The 25,471-nt window shown below is 37.5% G+C and overlaps 1 protein-coding gene across 1 annotated transcript in view; it reads right to left on the reverse strand.

Annotated features, from left to right (window-relative positions):
- Nucleotides 1-25,471, reverse strand: part of LOC131758469 (bifunctional heparan sulfate N-deacetylase/N-sulfotransferase 4) — a 256,696-nt gene that overhangs the window by 14,385 nt on the left and 216,840 nt on the right. Inside the window, exons 8-10 of the mRNA XM_059066616.2 lie at nucleotides 18,653-18,749; nucleotides 14,096-14,219; nucleotides 5,081-5,255 (exon numbers count right to left, since the gene is read on the reverse strand). Coding sequence (XP_058922599.1) covers nucleotides 5,081-5,255; nucleotides 14,096-14,219; nucleotides 18,653-18,749 — 396 coding nt within the window. The remainder of the gene's footprint in view (nucleotides 1-5,080; nucleotides 5,256-14,095; nucleotides 14,220-18,652; nucleotides 18,750-25,471) is intronic.

The raw sequence follows: 25,471 nt of genomic DNA on the forward strand, positions 1-25,471 counted from the left end.
AGGCTTACATATTACCGTGCTCTTGTTTCATTACAGCCACTCCTGAGGGTCTGACAATTCCCCAATATCCCTATGTGGCAGGTGCTATGGGTACAGAGAAGGCAGATGTTTATTCATGCTTGCTCAGGTGTCACATTTATGCTGATGCTGCCCAAGGCACTTTGCTTTTACCCTCCCAAGGGTTTCCACCTAACTCTGCTAATTCCTAAATACCAATTCACTACTGCTTTTCAGTACCAAATTCTCTGAATCTTTCACATCCTACCATCATTGGTCAAGCTCAAGAGCCCAACACAAATCAATACAATTTAATAAGCATTTATTAAGATCCTTCCCAGAACAATAACCTGCAATAGATTCTAGAGGTAAAAAGATACAGGTAAGACAAAATTGCTGTCTTCAGAGAAATCAAAATCTGGTATGGAAAACGACAGATTAACAGATTGTGATAAAGTCATATATTTGACTAGAGGTATAAGTTATTTGCTGTGATAGTCAGACCAATAAGTGATTAGTTCTGAATGAAAGATGAAGGGATCTTTTTTAATGATTGATGCTTTTGAGCTAAAATGTAGTGAGAAAGATTTTAATAAGCCGAAAAAAATAAATGTGGAAACAACGAGAACTTTAAAGTAAATTTGAGTGAAGATGAATGAGGTGTGTAGGAATGGATGAATTGATTTTGCAAGATATCTAAAAGTGAACTTAAAGAAAATTTACTACAGGATAAGGATGGAAGTATATTAGAGCCTGATAGAATTATGTAATAGCAGCTCTTATATATGTTAGAAATAAAAATTGCTAAGAAAGTAAAGACGATTAAGGGGTAAATGGTTAAAGTGTAACTAATGAGTGGTAGACTGGTAGAAATAATAATACTTTTGAAGCCCTCTCATAATTGCATATTTATTGACCTTATTTGTAAATGCACTATGCTACATACATAGAGACTACATAGTACATTTAATTAATAAAAGGTGTAGAAACAGGGTAACTTGAGTGAAGAAATATAAACATACTATGTGCACATTAATACAGTCATGCGAACATTTCTACTTTGCACAGTGATGATATGGAATTGTAATTAATCTCCTCTATATTGACATACCAGTTTAGCACCAACTTTTAAAAATATATATGCAACTAAAAAGATTAGCGTAAAAATATGACCAGAAGTCACACAGAACTGGAAAAAATAGCACTATAGGTCTTCTGTGAGGCCCATTATAAAAATGTGGGGTAAAAATTATAGTGGCAGGTGACATTTATAGGAGTTTCTGAATTATACCTGCTGAGCTTCAAATTTATGGTACTTACTGAATAGACAGGACTGAGTAATAATGCAACCTAAGTAATAGGTTGCATTATTTTGAAATGTACAGAGGGCTGGGGACCCTACTCTTAGCAATATAGCAATAAAAAGTATTATCAGAAAAAATTATTCATTTCAAATGTGTATGTTCAAAGAATTTCCTGGAAGAAGCAGGCATAGATTCTCTCTTTTTTTTAAAAAAATAGTTGAATCCATGTGGAAAAAAAAAAAAGAGATTCATATAATCTGCTCTAAGTAGTGACCATTTTTTCTGCCAGGAAAATGTGCAACATTTCTCCCCAAGTGTTCACATTCAAAATGTTTCATTAAGGCTTAACATCTCAATATTTTTGGCACGATTGAAAACAATAAGTTTATCTTGCTTTGCAGTATGAATTTTGTTAAAGTGAGAAAGACACATTTTTGTATATTAAGGAGTCATTGACTCATGGATTCTAACAATAATTTCTGGATTTTGCTCCCAAAACAAGTGTTCCACTTGAATTCCTAACCACTTGCAATCTCAGTTTGCAGTATCATGTTTTTCTGTCCATCATCATTTGTTCTTAGCGATATATGTTTATTGAAGAAATGTTGAAAAGTCAAGAAAAAGAATAAAGGAAAAAGAAAAATTACTTGTTATTTTACAATGCTATTAAATTTTTTCTTTTAATCTACTTTATTTTGGCATTAATTTATGTATGTACTCATATCATTGGGATTTTAGTACATATAGATTATAACCACCTTAAATTCAAGGTCATCAGCTTTAATTAGGCTTTCATTGCAATGGGCAATTTTACATTTCTCTGGTCAACTTTACTTCACCCCTGTAGAAAGATTTCATACCCCCTTTCTTCTCTCCTCAAACTACTGCCTCCCAAATTTTCCCCCTCTTTTCATTAGATTAACTTGTTCTCAACTTTTTAAAGGAAAAAGAGACCAACATAGTCACTTTAATTTCTCTATCCCAGACCTTCAAATTTACCAGCAAATACATTTATACCCTTTTCTATCCCTTAAGTTTCAATGCAGGGGTTCTTAATAACTCCCGCTGATGGAATTCGGAGGATCTATGAACTTGAATCTTCAAAAAAAGTCTCTTTATTTTTAGTAACTTCTAAATAAAATTTGGTAGGTACTGTACTTATGATTTTACCACCAATAAAAATCAGTTCTTTTTTTAATCACATTACAGGTCTTTATGATATATCAAATGTTTATACTCACCGCTATTTCAAAATTACAGTAGTACTAGCCCCATCATTAGATCTTGCCATTTAATGATTTAGTAAATATTTGTTATTGATTTTAAATTACTTTAAATTTAAAATCAGTAAATTTAAATTTGTTTTTAGACAAATTTGATTTTAAATTTGTTACTGATTTTAATTACTTTTCTATATAGTTGTTTCCTTTGTAGTACTATGTAGTTTAATGCTTTAAAAATATATTTCTGAAATGGTGAACATGGACTCCACCCTGCTGCCGGAAGGGTCCCAGCACAAGAAAAGTGAAGAACTCTGGAAATGGAGTGCTTCCTTTCCATGTAAGCTATTTCCTGTAGCCACCCTTCCAGATCTCTCAGGATCCTCCCAGGACTGATTCCCCAGTTTCCCTTGGGGGACCTTTAACATCCTTCTTCCTTTGAAAACTTTTCATTATTATTCAAATCACCACCACTATAAACACATCTTCCTTGATCCACTGTGTCCTGTTTGCTAAAGGTTTCACTTCCCTTCATGTCTTTCAACTGAGTGAAAACAATTCAGGCCTTATTTTGCCTAATTGTCTAATTTCTTAGCAGCTGTTTGACATTGCTGTCATCTCCTTCATTTGGTAGTACTCCTTTCTTGGTATCTGCTGGATTTTTTATTACTCCTCTGGTTGTTTTCTCTCTCTGGCTGCTTCATTCAGTTCTGTACTTTTCTTCTCTGAACCTTCTCCTTAGGCGATTTCACCATTTCTGTGGCTTTTTGCCTCTGATTCACAAATTTCTGTCCCCTGCTCAGACCCCTCCACACAGTGCCAGCCACCTCTATTGCTGCTTTTGGTGTGACAGTGATGCCATAACCTCATGATTTCCCTATGTGTCACATCTTTAGCCTTCCCCCACGCCCGCACAACACCTGTATCCTTCTTCAGTGCTTCTTTTTCACGGGAATATATGGTTATCATCCAGTTGCCCAGACTGGAAGTTTGATTTATCTTTGACACTGTTTTCTCACCAGGTTCTGTTGATTTTAATCCCTAAAGATCTCTTGATACTTTATCCTTCATCCCATTTCTACTTACTATCTTTGTCCTTACTACCGCCATTTCACAGCACGACTATTGCAATAGCCTCTACTTGACTTCTCTGAGTGGTCACTTCTTCCACTCCAATCCATTCTTCAAAGATCAGATAGTATCATGTTTTCTAAAAGGAATTCTGATAGTTACACACTGGTTTAACATTTTAAAAAGGCTTTCGATGGCTCGAGGAATGGTGGCCACTTGGTTCTCCCACGTGGCTTCTAGCCCCCATGTGCCTCTCAGACTCATCTCCCGCAGGTCTCCACCTCGGGTTTTGCTCTCTAACTACATGAACCCTTTTTTTAGTTCTTTAGCTGTGCTGTGGTTCTTTGCACCCAGGGGACTACACATACTTTCCCTCTGCCCCACTCTCCCTCTACCCTCGCTCAGTTAAACCTACTCGTCCATCAGTTTTAAGTCTAAAGTTGATTTCTCTAGAGAGTGCTCTCATAGCACCTCCCATACTTCCTCACAGAGCATTCAAAATTTCTAATTATATACCTTTTTGCTTATTTGATTAATATCTATCCACGCATTAGAATGAACACTATGTTTTAATTATCATTCTATGGATTAAAACCATCATGAAATGCTGAAGAATACTCCATTTCGGTGTGACACAATTCTATATTGTTGGATATTTACTTTTCCTTTGGTTATTATTATTATGATTAGTACCTCAATGAATAAAAAAGGGATACATATTTTTAATCCTTTTGAGGTTTTCTTATGATCGATTCCAGAAGAGGAATCACAGCACAAAAGTACCTTTACAAACCTTTTGATAACTGTCATCAAATTAGTTTTCAGAAAATATCTCCATATATATCCTACTGGAAAGTTCGAGTACTTTTATCATCACACCCTTGTCAACAGAGAGAACAAGTGTGACAATTTTTGCCAAGATGATATTTTTAAAAGTACCATTTTGATTTATATTTTGTTGATCCCTAATTAGGTTGATCATTTTTCATGTAAATTATTGTGAGGTTGGATGTGTGTGTGTATGTAAATTGTTTATCTATGCCTTTTGCTTGTCTGCTCATTTTTTTATGCAAATATTTATTTAGTTAGTTAGTTACTTTTACCAGTTTGCAGGAACTTTTTTTTTTTTTTTTTTACAAATTAAGGGAACTAAGCCATTTAACATGTATTGCTAAAGATGCTCTACTTAGACAGTTATTTTAATTTTGTTAATTGTGACTGACCAACATTTTACATGTTTATATGGTTCAATCTATTAATTCTTTGATGTGTGATTTTCTTCTGTTATGTTATGCTTGAAACTCCTTGCCCAAATTGATATCAATTAGATCTTATCAATAGTTCTTATTTCTCATAATTTTTTTTGTTTGTTTAGCTCTTTTAACATTTGACTGTTCAATACACCTGGACTTTACTTTGTTACTTCACCATTGCTTACATTCAAGTTATGACCAAATGCTTTTAATGGTATTTTTCACTGCTTCATACCTGGTACCAAGAGTATGCCCTGTCTGAGGGGTCAATGAGGATGGTGATGATCTTGGCTTTGGGGACCAAAGATGCAGCTCGTTTGGGAGCTTCTTCTGAATGGAAGTAATTAGCACTCTTTTCAAATAGAAAGTCACTTGTAATGTTGGATGGAGTAGGGAAAAATTCCATATACCTGAAGGCAGAGAAAGACAATTAATTAATTTGAGGTTAATTGATTTCCTGCCATACTATGGAGAAGAAATAATTTAAATATTTTACATCCATTTATATCAATTTCTAATTATTGGTGTTATAATAGTCAAAATAGAGACCATTCTATACACTTTGAATGTAAAAACAATCCCAGGTAATATTGTTCTAATGGACTAGTTAGGGCAGGGGAAAGAGTGAGATGAAATAGGTAGGTTGTTAAAGAACAGAGGGAAAATCCTTTACATTTTGGTTGATGTTCTGTGCTATCAAAAACCAAAACCAGAAAAATTAGGTTTACCCTTGGCAAACAGCAAATTACACCATATTGCCTAGTAAATATTTTAAATTACTTCATATCTTTACTTAGTTAAGAATTTTTCAGACTCTGGGAGGGCACATGCCAAGGACTCTTTACTTAATTAAGAATTTTTCAGACTCTGGGAGGGCTCATGCCAAGGACTACTTCCCAGAACATTTGCTGCCAGTGTCCTTGTCCCCGCAGTGAGACACAGCCACCCCCACCTCTGCAGGAGACCCTCCAACACTAGCAGCCATGTGGCTGACAGAGTCCTGGTGCTCCGACCGAGTGTCAGGACTGACCTACTGAGGTAGGAGAGCCGAGTTCAGGACATTGATCAACCAGAGACCTCCCGGTCCCATGTAATATTAAACAGTGAAAGATTTCCCAGAGATCTCCATCTCAACCCTAAGACTCAGCTCCACTCAATGACCAGCAAGCTCCAGAGCTGGACACCCTATGCCAAACAAAGAGCAAGACAGGTCTACAGCCCCATCCATTAGCAGAGAGGCTGCCTAAAATCATAATAAGGCTACCAACATCCCCATACACACCACCAGACGTGGACCTGCCCACCAGAAAGACAAGATCCAGCCTCATCCACCACAACACAGGCACTAGTCCCCTCCACCAGGAAGCCTACACAAACCACTGAACTAACCTCACCAACTGGGGGCAGACACCAAAAACAACAGGAACTATGAACCTGCAGGCTGCAAAAAGGAGACCCTAAACACAGAAAGTTAAGCAAAATGAGAAGACAGAGAAACAGACAGCAGATGAAGGAACAAGGTAAAAACCCACCAGACCAAACAAATGAAGAGGAAATATGCAGTCTACCTGAAAAAGAATTCATAGTAATGATAGTAAAGATATCCAAAATCTTGGAAATAGAATGGAGAAAATACAAGAAACGTTTAAGAAGGAACTAGAAGAAATAAACAGCAAACAAACAATGATGAACAACATAATAAATGAAATTGAAAATTCTCCAGAAGGAATCAATAGCAGAATAACTGAGGCAGAAGAATGTATAAGTTACCTGGAAGATAAAATAGTGGAAATAACTACCTCAGAAAGGAATAAAGAAAAAAGAATGAAAAGAATTGAGGACAGTCTCAGAGACTTCTGGAACAATATTAAACACACCAACATTCGAATTATAGGGGTCCCAGAAGAAGAAGAGGAAAAAAAAAGGGACTGAGAAAATATTTGAAGAGATTATAGTTGAAAACTTCCCTAATATGGGAAAGGAAATAGTCGATCAAGTCCAGGAAGCGCAGAGAGTCCCATACAGGATAAATCCAAGAAGAAACACACCAAGACACATATTAATCAAACTATCAAAAATTAAATGCAAAGAAAAAATATTAAAATCCACAGTGAAAAGCAACAAATAACATAAAAAGGAATCCCCATAAGGTTAACAGCTGATCTTTCAGCAGAGACTCTGCAAACCAGAAGGGAGGCAGGACATATTTAAAGTGATGAAAGGGAAAAACTTACAATCAAGATTACTCTACCCAGCAAGGATCTCATTCAGACTTGAGGGAGAAATTAAAACCTTTACAGACAAGCAAAAGCTAAGAGAATTCAGCACCGCCAAACCAGCTTTACAACAAATGCTGAAGGAACTTCTCTAAGCAGGAAACACAAGGGAAGGAAAAGACCTACAATAACAGACCCAAAACAATTAAGAAAATGGTAATAGGTACATACATACCGATAACTCCCTTAAAAGTAAATGGATTAAGTGCTCCAACCAAAAGACACAGACTGGCTAAATGGATACAAAAACAAGACCACTATACATGCTGTCTACAGGAGACCCACTTCAGATCTAGGGACAAATACAGACTGAAAGTGAGGGGATGGAAAAAAATTTTCCATGCAAATGGAAATCAAAAGAAAGCTGGAGTAGCAATTCTCATATCAGACAAAATAGACTTTAAAATAAGAACTATTACAAGAGGCAAAGAAGAACACTACATAATGATCAAGAGATCAATCCAGAAGAAGATATAATAAGTGTAAATATTTATGCACCCAACATAGGAGCACCTCAATACATAAGGCAAATGCCAACAGCCATAAAAGGGGAAATCGACAGTAACACAATAAATGTAGGGGACTTTTAACACCTCACTTTCACCAATGGACAGATCATCCCAAATGAAAATAAATGAGGAAACACAAGCTTTTAAATGATACATTAAACAAGATGAACTTAACTGATATTTATAGGACATTCCATCCAAAAACACTTTCTTCTCAAGAGTACATAGAACATTTTCCAGGATAGATCATATCTTGGGTCACAAATCAAGCCTTGGTAAATTTAAGAAAATTGAAATTGTATCAAGTGTTTTTTCCGACCACAACGCTATGAGAATAGATATCAATTACAGGAAAAAAAAAATCTGTAAAACATAGAAACACATGGAGGCTAAACAATACACTATTAAATAACCAAGAGATCACAGAAGAAATCAAAGAGGAAATAAAAAAAATACCTAGAAACAAATGACAATGAAAACACGACTCAAAACCTATGGGATGCAGCAAATGCAGTTCTAAGAGGGAAGTTTATAGCAGTAAAATCCATTTCAGGAAACAAGAAACATCTCAAATAAACAACCTAACCTTACATCTAAAGCAATTAGAGAAAGAGGAACAAAAAACCCCCAAAGTTAGCAGAAGGAAAGAAAGCATAAATATAAGATCAAAAATAAATGAAACATAAATGAAGGAAATGAGAGCAAAGTTCAATAAAGCTAAAAGCTGGTTCTTTGAGAAGATAAACAAAATTGATAAACCATTAGCTAAACTCATCAAGAAAAAAAGGGAGAAGACTCAAATCAATAGAATTAGAAATGAAAAAGAAGAAGTAACAACTGACACTCCAGAAATACAAAGGATCATGAGAGAGTACTACAAACAACTATATACCAATAAAATGGACAACTACGAAGAAATGGACAAATTCTTAGAAAAGCACAACCTTCTGAAACTGAACCAGGAAAAAATAGAAAATATCAACAGACCAATCACAAGCACTGAAATTGAAACTGTGATTTAAAATCTTCCAGCAGACAAAAGGCCAGGACCAGATGGCTTCACAGGTGAATTCTATCAAACATTTAGAGAAGAGCTAACACCTATCTTTCTCAAACTCTTCCAAAATATAGCAGAGAAAGTAACACTCCCAAACTCATTCTACAAGGCCACCATCACCCTGATACCAAAACCATACAAAGATGTCAGAAAAAAAGAAAACTACAGGCCAATATCACTGATGAACATAGATATAAAAATCCTCAACAAAATACTAGCAAACAGAATCCAACAGCACATTAAAAGGACCATACACCATGATCAAGTGGGGTTTATCCCAGGAATGGAAGGATTCTTCAATATATGCAAAGCAATCAATTTCATAAACCATATTAACAAATTGAAGGAGAAAAACCATATGATCATCTGAATAAGTGCAGAAAAAGCTTTCAACAATATTCAACACTTATTTATGATAAAAACTCTGCAGAAAGTAGGCACTGAGGGAAATTACCTCAACATAATCAAGGCCAAATATGACAAACCCACTGCCAATATTGTTCTCAATGGTGAAAAAGTGAAACCATTTCCATTAAGATCAGGAACAAGACAAGGTTGCCCACTCTCACCACTATTATTCAACATAGTTATGGAAGTTTTAGCCACAGCAATCAGAGAAGAAAAAGAAATAAAAGGAATCCAAATCAGAAAAGAAGAAGTAAAACTGTCACTGTTTGCAGATGACATGATACTATGTATATAGAATCCTAAAGATGCTATCAGAAAACTACTAGAGCTAATCAATGAATTTGGTAAAGTAGCAGGATACAAAATTAATGCACAGAAATCTCTTGCATTCCTATACACTAATGATGAAAAATCTGAAAGAGAAATTAAAGAAACACTCCCATTTACCATTGCAACAAAAAGAACAAAATACCTAAGAATAAGCCTACCTAAGGAGACTAAAAACCTGTATGCAGAAAACTGTAAGACACTGATGAAAGAAATTAAAGATGATACAAAGAGATGGAGAAATAGACCATGTTCTTGGTTTGGAAGAATCAATATTGTGAAAATGACTATACTACCCAAAGCAATCTACAGATTCAGTGCAATTCCTATCAAGCTACCAATGCAATTCTTCACAGAATTAGAACAAAAATGTTCACAATTTGTATGGAAACACAAAAGACCCAAAGCAATCTTGAGAAAGAAAAACGGAGTTGGAGGAATCAGGCTCCCCAACTTCAAACTATACTACAAAGCTACAGTAATCAAGACAGTATGGTCCTGGCACAAAAACAGAAATATAGATCAATGGAACAGGATAGGAAGCGCTGAGATAAACCCACGCACATATGGTCACCTTATCTTTGATAAAGGAGGCAATACTATACAGTGGAGAAAAGACAGTGTCTTCAATATTTGGTGCTGGGAAAACTGGACAGCTACATGTAAAAGAATGAAATTAGAACACTCCCTAACACCATACACAAAATAAAGTCAAAATGGATTGAAGACCTAAATGTAAGGCCAGAAACTATAAAACTCTTAGAGGAAAACATAGGCAGAACACTCTATGAAATAAATCACAGCAAGATCCTTTTTGACCCACCTCCTACAGAAACAGAAATAAAAACAAAAATAAACAAATGTGACTTAGTGAAACTTAAAAGCTTTTGCACAGCAAAGGAAATCAAAAACAAGATGAAAAGACAACCCTCAGAATGGGAGAAAACATTTGCAAACAAATCAACAAAGGATTAATCTCCAAAATTTACAAGCAGCTCATGCAGCTCAATATCAAAAACAACAACAACCCAATCCATAAATGGGCAGAAGACCTAAATAGACATTTCTCCAAAGAAGATGTACATATTGCCAACAAACACATGAAAGGATGCTCAACATCATTAATCATTAGAGAAATGCAAATCAAAACTACAATGAGGTATCAGCTCACACCAGTCAGAATGGCCATCATCAAAAAAATCTAGAAACAATAAATGCTGGAGAGGGTGTGGAGAAAAGGGAACCCTCTTGCACTGTTGGTGGGAAGGTAAACTGATTCAGCCCCTATGGAGAACAGTATGGAGGTTCCTTAAAAAACTGAAAATAGAATTACCATAAGACCCAGCAATCCCACTACTGGGCATATACCCTGAGAAAACCATAATTCAAAAAGAGTCATGTACCAAAATGTTCATTACAGCTTTATTTACAATAGCCCAGACATGGAAGCAACCTAAGTGTCCATCGACAAATGAATGGATAAAGAACATGTGGCACATATATGCAATGGAATATTACACAGCCATAAAGAGAAACGAAATTGAGTTATTTGTAGTGAGGTGGATGGACCTAGAGACTGTTATACAGAGTGAAGTAAGTCAGAAAGAGAAAAACAAATACCTTACGCTAACACATATATATGGAATCTAAAAAAAAATATATACATATGGTTCTGAAGAACCTTGGGGCAGGACAGGAATAAAGACGCAGATGTGGAGAATGGACTTGAGGACATGGGGATGGGGAAGGGGAACCTGGGATGAAATGAGAGAGTGGCATGGACATATATACACTACCAAAGGTAAAATAGCTAGGGAGAAGCAGCTGCATAGCACAGGGAGATCAGCTCGGTGCTTTGTGTCCACTTAAAGGAGTGGGATAGGGAGGCTGGCAGGGAGATGCAGGAGGGAGGAGATATGGGGATATATGTATACATATAGCTGATTCACTATGTTATACAGCAGCAACTAACACCACATTGTAAAACAATTATACTCCAATAAAGATGTTAAAAAAAAAACCTTCTTATTTGAGGACATAGTTTTAAGCAATTACATAAGCATTAAAAATGGAAGAACTGAATAGTCGTTTTTCCAAAGAGGAAATGCTGATGGCCAACACACACATGAAAGGATGCTCAACATTGCTTATCATCAGGGAAATGCATATCAAAACCACAATGAGATATCACCTCACACCTGTCAGAATGGCTATCATCAAAAAGAACACAAATAACAAATGTCCGTGAGGATGTGGAGAAAAGGGAACCCTTGTACATTGTTGGTGGGAATTTAAATTAGTGCAGCCACTGTGGAAAACAGTATGGAAGTTCCTCCAAACTACCATATGACCCAGCAATTCAACTCCAGGGTATATATTGAAAATAACCAAAAGCACTAATTCAAAAAGTTACATGCACCCTAATGTCCATAGCACGTTATTTACAATTGCTGAGATATGGAAGCAACCTATATGTTCATCAACAGATGAATGGATAAAGAAGATGTGGTATGAATATGCAATGTAATACTATTCAGCCGTAAAAAAGAACAAAGGTTTGCCATTTGCAGCAACATAGATGGACCTGGAGGGCATTATGCTAAGTGAAATAAGTCAGAAAAGGACAAATACTGTATGATACACTCACATGTGGAATCTAAAAAATACAACAAACTAGTGAATATAGCAAAAAAGAAGCAGACTTACAGATATGGAGAAGAAACTAGTGGTTACTAGTGGCGGGGGGAGAGGGGCAATATAGGGGTGGGAAAGTGGGAGGTACAAACTATTGTGTGTAAAATAGGCTCAAGGATGTATTGTACAACATGGGGAATGTAGTCAATATTTCATAATAACCATAAAAGGAAAGTAACCTTTAAAAATTGTATAATTTTTTTAAAATAGGGAAACTATACAAAATAAATTATTTCTAACTTGAAAAAAAAAAGAATTTTTCAAATACCTTGCAGGATAGACTGCTAAACTATTTACACCTTTGTGGAAAATTTATATAACATTTTCCTTTCACTGTTGGTCTCTCAAAATGGATCATTCCCTGTGTCATCCATACTAGATGTAATTAAGGAATTATTCTTATCTTGATTTGTATAGATTAAACTTTTATGCTATGTTTAAAATTCCTGAGAATAAAATGTGTTCTCTCAAAAAAAATAGCAAATTTATGTTTGCAAACTTGAATGCAAAATTCTTAAATTGAGATTAAAGTGCACAAAAGAGGAAAATGTTAGAATAGCTATAAAATACTAAACAGATTAGGGCATAGTTGCTTTCCTCCTTTTTAACTTCTGCGTGATTTGTCGTATGTGTAGCAATGTGAACACATTATAGTCTATCCAGAGTAATTAAAGAGATATTTCCTGCCAGTTGATCCTGTGGTGCCACGGCAGGTTCACTCTTCCATATGCTGTGGGAACATTCCTCTGTGTGTAGATTATGGAATCAGTATGTTCAGAGGTTAATTCAGTGCAAGGCATTAATTATGTGTGTAACCCTCTTTACAGCTCATCACTTCTCTAACCCTCAAATGTTCTAGAAATAAATAATAAGAGCAATTAAGAATTCATATAAGACACTTATTTTCCTCTTTGACATTTGTTATTATATTTCCCAAATGTAAAGTGGTGAAAAGTCTCATCTATATTCCTGCTTAACAATTTGTGTTCCATTTGAGCTCACAGATAAAATTGCTGCTCTGCTTTCAGTAACTTGCATGCAATCTCAAAATTCATTTAGTCTTTTTAAAGGAAGGTAGAATAGTGATCTCCTAGGTGCAGAGTGGACATGGCTCTACTCAGGATGGGAAGTCAAATCTTCTCACTGGCATCGCCCCTGCCCCCCTCTCCTCCTAGCTGCATCTTAAAAGAATGAGCCTTTTATGAGGACATATTCTCTTGTAATATTGACACAAGGTTACGTGATACAGAGGTATGCATTGAGGGGAACTTTCCTCAGGGGGTGATTTGGAAATCAGGCCCATATTTTCCTTAGAAAAGTGAGATAGAGCTAGAAAAAATTCCCCAGAGTGAACATCAGTTACAATACCAGGTTTATTCCATTTCCGTTTAGGAAAAATATTGTGATTTTGAAATTTTCATAACTTAAATACAAAGTAATTTTCCTCTTATGCACATGTGTGACTAGCAGTAATATGATTTTGGAAACGCTCTGTTATTGGCATGCCAAATATCAGCTTATATTATAATACAACATTTACATTCTATGTGATTAATGAAGATACATGTCATGGACTGTAAAATAAAACAAACTACTGATTTATTTGTTTTCTCAAGAGTCATTGTGAAGACAAATTATGTATTTAGTTAAAAAAAATTCTAGGCACAGTCAAATAATAATATGCTTAAGGAGAATTTTAAATATCCTTATGAATAATGCTGATGAAAAATATTCCATAATCCTCTTTATTCAATCATATTAATTTACCAGAAAAATATTATCATTATTGCACGGTCCAAATCAAATTATAGGCAACACTGATTAAATATATCATTATAAATTAATTTCTAATTCACTATGGTAGAATTGAACATACATTTATTCTGTAATTATGTAGATGCCATGCATACATCTATAATTGCTCAGCTGTGAACGAGCATGTGTTAATAATGGACTTTACTTTTTGTTATTTTTCTTACCAGTCAATTCCTTTGTGGTAGTTGTTGCCATTAAAGAATTGGACTTCTTCAAATGTTTTGGGGCTGGGGAGATTGCTGATGATGGAAGGGTGCATAAGAAGAAATAAATAAAGTGCTGTTGTTCCTATTACAAAACAGGAGGCAACAGGTTATACAGCAATAAAAGAAGAGACATATATTGTAACAAAATTTTTGCTCAAAAAGTAATATGCAAAAGACCAAATCATTCCAGTATCAAAATGATTTCCTAAAAATCAGTTGAGTGCATTTCATGTGGCAATGATTTGTGTTCTTATATTAGTCTTCATGATTCTATTGACCTAAACACTTCATTTAATATGAGGACATAGTCAAAGTCAAGCAGACTGGTAGATAATACAGCTAGGGGAGAACTTCAGAAATCAGGTGGTTCAATTTCCCTTCTGGAGTCAGATGAGTGGCAAAAGTATCAAAGACATCGAGCACAATACCTGAACCTCAATTAATATTATATTCAGATCAATTAAATTAAATCAAACTATTCAAAAGATGTTGACCTGTGCAACTCTGTACAAGTTGCTGTAGTAATGATTGACGATAAATCTTGATAAGAAAAATACATTTGCTGACCTCGATAGACTTAAAGTGTAACTGTGGACTTGAGTCAAGTAAACAGGTAATTGCAGCGTAGTGAGGGAGGTTCCGTGATAAGAGCAGAGTGTTTTTCTAATACCTGAGAAAATGGGTGATTTATACTTGGGAAGTCATTGAAGACTTCCAGGAGGAAGGATTTTTTTAAGGTTGTACCTTAAAAACGTGTTTCCAGTAAGGCTGAAAGAGGAGTGCAGGATTCTGGAAGATGGCCACTTGCATGTTCTACCCTGACGAGATGGGACGATCAAGTCTGACAGCTGAGACACTAGGCTAAACAGACTGGCTGATAGAACCCACTAAGTGTACATATCACAGAAGGCACAAATGTCACCTCTAAACCTGAGTCAGGCCAGAAACTGAGGACCACAGCAGGAAGGGTCATGAAGTGACTGGCTCTCATAAATCAACACTTCCCTTATGGAAAAGGTTATTTCTTTTGTAACCTGTTGCACCCAGGAGATTTTGTTGGATTTCCCAGCCCTAGGAGAGCTTGCAATGAGCTACGCAAGAGGGCCGGCACAACAAAAATGATAGTAGCTGGGGATCTGGAAGCAGAGAAGATCATCAGAGAATTGTGTATATAAAGGAAAGTAACAACAGATCTCGGGAGACCTAAGAAATCCAGAATGGGTGGCTCCTAGTGAAATGTGAGGACAAAAATTAATAAATGCCCTTAAGGAGATTTAATTACTAATTGAAAAACATGTTTAAAATGAACAAATATGGAATCAAATTATATAAAAGTAACAAAAAATATTAAAGGACTCAGAACTGGTTAAGAACTAAATTAAAGGCACAAACTACAGAAGAACTATCTCAAAGACACTGAAAAATTTAGACATGAAAGTTATGGGGGGCAATAGCCGTCTTGGAGAACTGATCTGATTTTCTCCTGAAAATAAAAGGAGTTCAAAAAGGAGAAAATGTGAGAGGAGGAACAAAAGTCTTCCAGGGAGAGGAAATCAATTAGAGGTGGAGTAGTATAGAATAGCAGCTGGAAGGGAATAGGGAATCCAGAAGCTTTCTTTCTAAATACTTTTTAGAATGGGGTCTACATAAAAATATTTAATTTTGATGATGAGAAAGGAGCTCGTGTTTGTATGAGAGAGAGAGTGACAGAGAGAGACACAGAGGGAGATTTTTGAGACACACAAGAGCTGAAAATATTAGTAGGTTAACATCCCTGAGATGTTGAGATTGGATGGATCCAGGGCAAAGTACAGGGATATTTTTGAATTATTGCTGAATATTTTAAAATGAATACTCTATAACCTCATTTGGTAGCATGTACAAATGTTTAGCCACCCTGACGGTCATAGAATTGCACCCAGAGCTCCCCTGGGCTACAGAAAGTCAAAGCCTTTATGCTCTGAGCCATACACCTTCACGCTGCCTGGAGCAGGAGGGATGTGCAGAGGCCTCTGAGAGGAAGGAAGGAGGAAGCAATTTCAACCAGGGACCGTAGACACATGGCTTGATGTTCATATGATCAGCCGTAAAATCTGGGCCCATATCCTCAAAATGTATATTTACTTTATTATTGCCTGTGCTTTCATCTATCCTTGACATTCGTTTTTTTCCACTGTCTTTGATATAAATATTTTGTAGAGGAAGTTTCTCACACATTGTAATGCTCTAAGAGAAACTTTGTTCTATTTCATGTATAATCAAGTTCTTTTTAGTTTTACCAGAGTAAATGTACCAGGGTAAGTCAGTCAAATTGTGAGAAATCAATATTGACAATGGGAAATCTGATCTTCTAGAAGATTTAAGGCCAATGAATAATTTTCAGAATTATTGTGCTAAATTTAACCCTTTTGGAAATCCTCTCCTACCCTAGTGATATCAAAATTTGACCCAGAATCATGAAGAATGCCCATGTGTCCACAGGATTCTAGTAGGACTACGGTGTCAACTTTGAGTGCCTTAAACCCAGGCCTACGCCGCTACATGTCTATCCTCATTCACTGCCCCACTTTTCGCTGATAGAAATTTTTTCCAGGATTCAGCAATGAGGTGGGATATTTCATCTTTCCATTCTCACCTCAGAACAACTGAGCAAATAGGGGTTTGAGGACCACTTTTATATCTCATGTTTATTGCAAGGGATGCATGGGTCAGGTTTAAGTTATTTAAAGACAACTTTGCATCAAAGGCCAGGTTCTTAGCATTTATCTGTGCCCATCCTCCAGGGAATTTACAGCCTCTGACAGCAAGTTTTGCCAACTGAAGCACTAAGAGAACAAATGAAGACGGCAGACTTCTATGATTGAATGGATTTTAAGAATTATCACAATCATTTTCACACTAAGATAGCATTTTCATGGCATATAAAATATTATCATCCAATTTCTTTAACTTGTTTGTTTGTCTTGGGAAGGCCAAAACCAGCTAAAAGCTTTATCATTTCCACACTGGTAGGTCAAATATTAAAATCTAAAGGTATAAGTTATTGTCTGTAAATACAAACAGCAAAGAAGAAAACTAGATCTTTTCTTACTAACCTGTAGTGTTCTAGCAGATCTAAGAAGTAGTAATATTCAATGACAAATGATAGAAGATATGACTTAAATGTTTAGCATGATTTTACAACATAGGAATGTTTTGTTTCTTTAGTAGTCATTCCAGTGTTAGAACTGCTGTAAGGGAGTTGGTAGAAAATTAATGCACATTTTAAACAATAACAACAACAAAAGTGGTATATCTGAAAATATGTGCTGCTTTTTTTCCCTCCCTGCACATGTAACTTACTATTGTAATACAGTTATATTCATGGAGGAAGAAAAGATTTCAACAACAAATATCTAATAGTCTGGAAATTTTGCCCACAACCTTTAAAATGGTCCACATGCTTGTATTATAAACGTCTTCACCTGGACCAGTCTTATTTATTGTGACTGCTTGTTTTTTTTTTTTTTTTTTTTTTGGTACGCGGGCCTCTCACTGTTGTGGCCTCTCCCATTGCGGAGCACAGGCTCCGGACGCACAGGCTCAGCGGCCATGGCTCACGAGCCCAGCCGCTCCGCGGCATGTGGGATCTTCCCGGACCGGGGGCACGAACCCATGTCCCCTGAATCGGCAGGTGGACTCTCAACCACTGTGCCACCAGGGAAGCCCGTGACTGTTTGTTTTGTGTTATGGTTTGTGTACTCACTGATGGAAGTGTTTCTAGTCAAAGTTGTGAATTCAAAATACAGCAACTCAATAAAAAGTTTAATTAATCAGGACATGAGCAAAGTATATAAAGCTGTCGCATGCTGAAGAAAGTATAAAATATTCTAATTGAAAGTGTCATCTCATTGGTGAAATACTTTCACTCTCTTTTACTACATTCTTATACACTTGTCCTTCAGCACATGAGAAAATATCAAGGGGAAAAAAATGCCTGATGAGCCATAGGTGTATCAGAAAATAAGTCCAAACCATATTCACACATAATGATTATTTGGAAAACGAACAAACCACACAGGTAGACTATTTGAAGGTAATAATGACAGTGTTTCTGAAAAAAAAATCAGTTTAAGGTTGATATGCAGTGTAAAATAATTTGAATCAAGCCAAAGCCCTTTTTTATAACTTAATTCAGGAGTTAATTAGGCAAAGCCACAAAAAGTAGAAATTAAAAATCAGATATTACAACTGTGACAGATAAGCTCCAAGTTGTCAAAAATGTGATGTCTGTTGAACAGTTTTACAATTGATAGATAAAAATTTAGCCCATAATTCTAATTAAATGAGCAACTTTAGGGTCTCTTTGAGGATCATGGTATAAAGATGATCCACAGGGATGAACAATTCAAATAATGAACTTGCAGGGGTGTCTAAATATTTCACAAAGCCAAACAATCAAATACCATATGACGATGTGTTTCATGACAAAAAAAAAAAAAAAAGAATGCAAACAGCACAGTTGGTTGTTCTTACCTGTTTTTTGTGGCCCAATTACAAGGAATTTTGGTAAGTGGTCACAAGTTTTCTCTCTGGACCAGATGTCTTTGTGTCTTTTATCATCACATGGATTCTGCAAGAAGGAAGAATAGTGAATCTTACTGTGTAATAAATGCCTAGCTCTGTTCCATAAAAATTGTTCAAAAGACAGGATCAGCTTCTTGCCTGATACCCTAGAACTAGGAGTTAGACCTTGTTCTGGTTCTGGTTCTTTGGTTTCCAAATTGTTTCCTTCTAAACTGGCACCTTCCTTTCCTTCAAGGTTAGAACTCAGCATCAAGTCGCTCCTGCTGGCATCCTTCCGAGGCTTGGCTAGGTTCTAAATGCTGAGATTCCACTCTGTCTCTGAATTCATGTTTTACTTCTGTATACCTGATCCTTAACTTGTCTCTACCTGGTTTGAACGTAGTTTCTCAGTTTTCTGTGCTCTGCCCTAATCGTTCCTATTTTTTTTTTTTCCCTAGTGGCTTGAAAGCCATCCTTCAACTCCAGACTTGGCCAACGTTTCCTTTACTTTTCACACTATGTGCTATTCTCTGCTGATCCAGATAATCTCATAGTTTGGCCCTACCCCACAAGCAGATACCGTGCAGATCATTATTTCTAGCCCCTACTTCCCTCCTGAACTCTAGACCAACATTTTAAATTGAATATGTGTCACTGTTGTATAGATATGGTGAGGAAATGCCAGTCCTAACATAGCCATCTGTCCAATTTTATCCCCATCTCAACGTTCTCCTGTGCTGGTCTCCATTCCATTCCATTCAAGTGACCAGATTCATCATCCAATTCATGACACTTCTGAGAATGAAAAGAGCCCTTAAATGAAAGTGATATGATTTTTGAAATATCTATTGACTGACAAATTGGTTTTATTATATTGGTAATCAAATTAATAATTATATTCAAAAATCATTTTTACAAATAAAATTCTTTCTAAAAATATGTTGACCATTAAAACAATTATAATTTTACATTTATTATTCAAATATTAAAAATAGCATAAGATGAATAATCATTTATGGTTCACGTTTATGTACTTTAATCAGTTTTTTAGCCATATCTTCTCTAATATCATGTCAGGGGCCTATTACCTTTGCTGGTTTTTCAAAGCCCAGTGGTATGGAGCATGCTGGGACATGCCCTTTAAGGTACAGGCTGTGTTATTGTACTTTGCAACTCCTACTACTAAGACAGAAGCACAGTGCTGGATGGGCTTCTCTGGGTTTTGGACGCAGCATTTTTTTTTTTGCCCTAGGAAATATTGCTCTGAGTCACCGACCAGATGATGCAGAAACCTGCTAGTTTTGAGTGGAACCCAGAAGAAGAAAGATACCTATAAGAGGTAAGACTGAGGTCCAAGCAGCCCTCCCACTTGGGCCATACATCCTGCCAGACCCATGGTACCATGGCATCTATGGTATAAAATGACATCAAAGAGAGTTCTGGTCAAGTCCCAGAGGAGAATCACAGTGTACTCCCCTAAGGTTCTGCAGCAAGGTGTTGCTGGGCCCTGGAAGAGATAATGCTTGTCATGGATTTTCAAAGTGATCATGTGGCCATTAATTGGCCATCATAAGCTGAGTATTGACAGACCAACCAAGTCATAAGTTCAAGTGTACCCAGTAGCAATTCATTGTAAGATGGGGTGGTACATCCAGAACTGATTTCAAGAAGATACAAAGGCTATAAGTTCACTTTATAAACAAGTGCCCAGATCCCATGTCACCTATCACTGTTCCACTCGTGCCTCTATATCAGCTCATTCTTATAGTTTCATGGAAGGTCCTCTATAACCTGCTGATGAAGAAGGGGAAACCCTAGCTTGGTTTGTAGATAGGTTGACCCATATGTTGGTAGAAGCCTAAAGTGGACTGCAGCTGCCCTACAGGCCCATTCAGGGAGGTTCCTAAAAACAAATGGTTAAGGGAAAGTATCCAATTGGCAGAGTTCTGGACAGTGTCTTTGGCCATCCACATTTTTGCAAATAGACTAGCAGGCCAAGGTAAGGGTATAGTGGACTAACAAGCAGTGATGAATGGGTTAGCCAAGGAACTTAAAGGAGAAAGACAGAAATACTAGGGCTACTAAGTTCTAGGGAAGAGGCAGGTGGATGGACCAGTGATAGTGACCAAAATGTGTGATAATCTTTGTATTGCCCATTTATGTACACCAGAGAGTATCCAGTGTAGAAGTGCTGAACAACCAAGCAGTCAGATGATTTAGCCAGTTCCCAGCATTCCCACATGTCATGTAACCTCTGTTCTCAGCCAACCCAGCGCTGAAGCAATGGGCTTATGAATGGAGAAGCTGTGGTAGCAAGATGGAAGCCATTCCTGGGCTTCCTTCCCCCAAGTCTGCTTTAGTTACAGCTGCTGCTGAATACCTGACCTGTCAGTAACAGAGGCCAGTTCTAAGTCCCAGAAAGAGCACTCTCCTACCACTTAGTAGAAAATGGATTATGTGGGACACTTCCCTCCTTAAAAGGGCAGTGACTCATCCTGATCCCCTCTGACACATATTCAGAGTATGAATTTACCTTCTCTGCTTACATAGCCTTAGCCATCATCACTGTGCAAGGCCTCATGGAGTGTCTGACTCATTGACATGGTATCTCACATCATATTGCTTCAGGTAAAGGGACCACTCTTGACAAAGGAAGTGTGATAGTAGGCTTATGCCCATGGGAGTCACTGGTCCTATCACGCCTCACTCTCCAGAGCTGCTGGCCCGATAGAGTGGTGAAAGACCACATGAAAGATACAGTTGAAGTACCAGCTTGGAGATATACTGTACTTCTTAAATCAAAAGCTATGGGTTGGTGCTGTCTCCAAAAGGTAGTGTAGCTGTGTCTAGGAATTAAGGAGTAGATGTAGGAGTGGACACATTCACCATCATTTCTAATGGCTTAATTAGAGAATTTGTGCTGTCCATCTCCACAACTTTTCAGGTCTCTTGGTCTAGGAGTTCTGGTTCCCAGAGGAGAGATGCTTCCACCAGGAGGTCCAGGTGAGGGATCACCACACTCAAAGTTGCAGCTTGTACCCATTCACTTTGGATTTCTTGTGCCAGCAGACCATCAGCCATGGGAATGAGTTGCTATCCTGGTAGGGACAGTTGACTCTGATCATCCTGAGATGTAGAACAGCTATGATACAGGGAGAAATATCTCTGGCACTCAAATAATTCACTAGGTTACGTGTTGATACTTTTGCACCCAATTTTAACAATTGAGAAAGCAGAGCCGCCACAGCCTGATTAGGGTTGGGCTGGGCACAAGATCAGAGTCTACCACAGTGCACTCCTTGCTTCACAAATTAAGTTATCTTTATCCAGGCACAGCCTTCCTCTGTCATAATTCCTAGGGAAATGTACAAGAAAAGAATTAGTGAGACAAAGTAGAACTGTTGCTACTGCAGTTGGTCCTGAGACTGTACCTGACCCACAAGGCCAGCCATCTAGACCAGCAGAAGTGCTAAGTGCTAACCACGGGGCGGGGGTGGGGTGGGGAAATCCAGAATAGGGGATAGAGGTGGGAGAAACTGCACTGGGTTCAGCTTTGGAGCCAACTGCAGCAACAAGGTTGCAGTTTCTCCTAATGACCTTCCTCTTACAGGTTTCCCCAGGAATAATGCTCACGATTGTGGAAAAATTGTTCCTGGGTGAATCAGTGCAATATGAGAAGCCAGTACAGCTATGTGGTACCAGGTATGGACAGGGGTGTGTGGCAGACCGAGTGCTCTTTCCTCCACTGAAGGAAAAACTCTATCTCTGGCCAATGCAACACCTTATCCCCATTCCCGCCCCACTTCCGCCCCCAGCTGGGGAGAGTGAGTATTGCCCTCGGCCAATAGGAGCTACCTGACAGGAAGTCGTGCAGCCCTTCCCGACACTCCAGAGGTGGCCCGTGTCCAGTGACTGACTTATACAGGGGTGTAAAAGCCTGACCAGCTTGCTTCAAGGTGAGACAACTTGTGTAATTAGCTCTCTCCCTGCAGATCCAGTCAAGGATACAGACTTTTCCTAAGACCACATCCATGCTCTACTTTTTCCTGTTCTACATTTTCCCTTATAAGCTTTTCCTGAAACCGTTTCCTCAATAAATCATTGAACCAGAGCCCTATCTCAGAATTGATCCCAGTGCATTTTCCATTACCATCTTCCGCTGGAAGAGAACAGAGTGCATTATAAAGAGACCAGTTATGTACGAGAACTGTGTGAGAATTCGCCTTGCAAAAGGTTAGGCTATATATCTTGGATTTCTTGATGAATTCATCTATAGAAACTGTGATGAAAGGAGTTAATTACAAGCCAAAAAACTCAACATTTCTTATTTTACATAAAAATGAAATTTTATTTTATTTTTACTGGTGTCTCTGTTTTTTGCAATCTTTTATTCAGTGTTCAATCGCCAATCCTCTGTGGCCTAGCTTCAGCTTAACTCTCTAAACATAATTTTTCACTAGAGCACAGAAGGCTGAACTATCTAGTCTCCTTTTCTTCCTTCAGTAACAGAGCATCCTCTTGTTCAGTCTCTGGGTTCTCAGCTACAGACTATATTTCACAGTGTCTCTTGAATTTAGCTTTCTTTCTATGAATCATTTCAGTTTAAGGAAAGTGAGCCAAAAGGACGTAAAGTATCTTCTTAAGGATAAAGTCGCTCTCCCAAGATTTTTCCTCTCCTACATACTGCCAGCTGTAAAATGGCTACAATTGCAGCATATGCCTTGGACTCAGAGGTGGAAGCCATACATACGTTGAACATCTGCCAACCTGGGGCCCTGGATTATCATGTGGAACAGAGCTTTCTAACTCTCATAGGTTCCTTGCCCATTTTTAGATAGTTGTATGAGGGAGAAATACATTTCTACTTTATTTAGCCACTGTAGTTTTGGAATGTCATTATTATAGCAACATTGCCTATATTCTCACTCAATGTGTTTCAAAGCACTTTGCGAGAAGGTAAAAAACCTGTGTCAGAATGTGAATGACTGCACTGCCTGCTTCAACAAGAACATGCTGCTACAGGGAAAAAAGAAGATTCCGTATGATGTAACCAGCTGCTTAGTGGTATAGATTGTTTATATGCTGGCACAAACTTCTTGTCTCTTGGCGAATCAGCAACAAATAATTCAAGCCTGTTCGTGGACCACACTTTGAGTAGCACTGCTCTGAATTAACAACTGCCAACACCAACCTACAGCTTCAGTTCTACTGCATTCACTACTATAGATATACCTGCACCTGAATCTTTGAATTTTTTATCTTTCTGTGCAATGCTCTTATTTCCCCCCCCCACAGTACAGAGTCAAAATCTTGCCAGTTCTTCCTGCTGAAGCTAATATCCACCATAAACCTTTCCCATTTATTTTGGAGGGGCAGCATAGCCCAGTGGTTAAGAATGTGAGCTCAGGGGGGAGACTGTCTGTATCTTAAGGAATTGTCCTAAACTCTCTGGACCTCAGATTCCTATTAAAAAAAATAATGATTGATATTATCTATCTTGCAGATAGGTATATATAGGCATAAATATAAATATATTGCATAAATATATTAAATGAGTTAATACATTTAAAATGCTTAAATCGTGCTCTATAAAAGAAAGTGCTTATTCTGTAATCCCACATTAACTTTTTTCTTTCCTTTGCCTAGATTAGTTAAGCAGTTGGTGCAGCAGAAAGAGATTACTCTTGCTGATGGACTCGTTTCTTGCAGATATCCATGCTGAGAGCTGACTTCCTGGTGCTTGTCAGAAGCACCAGCACCTAAGGTGCCCCTCCTCACAGCCAGATGGCTAGACTTCTGGGATACCCGATAAGGAAATGGCTTGGAGTTTCTTCAGGCAAACCGGAAACTATGGGCTGTCTTACCGGATGACCCAAAGACTCCTAAATAATCCTAATTCACTTTATTTCTGGATATTCTTGCTATATGGCTACTGCAACTCTCCAATTCATTGTTTCAGCACTTGTCATCCTTCAGGGCTCAATTCAAATATCACCCCACATGAGATGTCTTCCCTGATGAGAGGAGCCAAAGCACTTCCTTTAGTTCCTGTCTCTCTATAACAGCTTCTGGCCATATTGTCTTCACTGCATTTCAGTACCTGAAATTATTTTATTCAAGGATGTGTTTCTAGTAATAGTATAGAATATGAAAACTAATAGTATAGTTGTATCTATAATAATTATATTCAACTAGAATGTAAGTGCTCTGAAGAGAAGACCTCTTGTCTTTTTTTTAAAATAGATTTATTTATTTATTGATTGATTGATTTATGGCTGCTTTGGGTCTTCATTGCTGCTCATGGGCTTTCTCTAGTTGCATGATTGGGCTTCTCATTGTGGTGGCTTCTCTTGTTGTGGAGCATGGGCTCTAGACACGCGGGCTTCAGCAGTTGTGGCACGTGGGCTCAGTAGTTGTGGCTCACAGGCTCTAGAGAGCAGGCTCAGTAGTTGTGGTGCACTGGCTCAGTTGCTCTGTGGCATGTGGGATCCTCCTGGATCAGGGCTCAAACCTGTGTCCCCTGCATTGGCAGGTGGATTCTTAACCACTGCGCCACCAGGGAAGCCCGACCTCTGTCTTCTTGATTGCTACAATCTAATACATAAGACATGCTTGATAATTATGGACTGAAGGATCAATTAACTAGCTGCCTTGGGACAGGCAAAAAAACCATTTAGTAACAAGCATAGGCAGATTTTGATATATGATTAAAAATTAACATAATATGAACTGTGTAGATATTTTACTTCTCAAACATCCACAAAAAAATCATTCACAGTTGCCAGTGAT

Source organism: Kogia breviceps, chromosome 6, assembly GCF_026419965.1.
Source record: "Kogia breviceps isolate mKogBre1 chromosome 6, mKogBre1 haplotype 1, whole genome shotgun sequence".
NCBI classification, from domain to species: Eukaryota; Metazoa; Chordata; class Mammalia; order Artiodactyla; family Physeteridae; genus Kogia; species Kogia breviceps.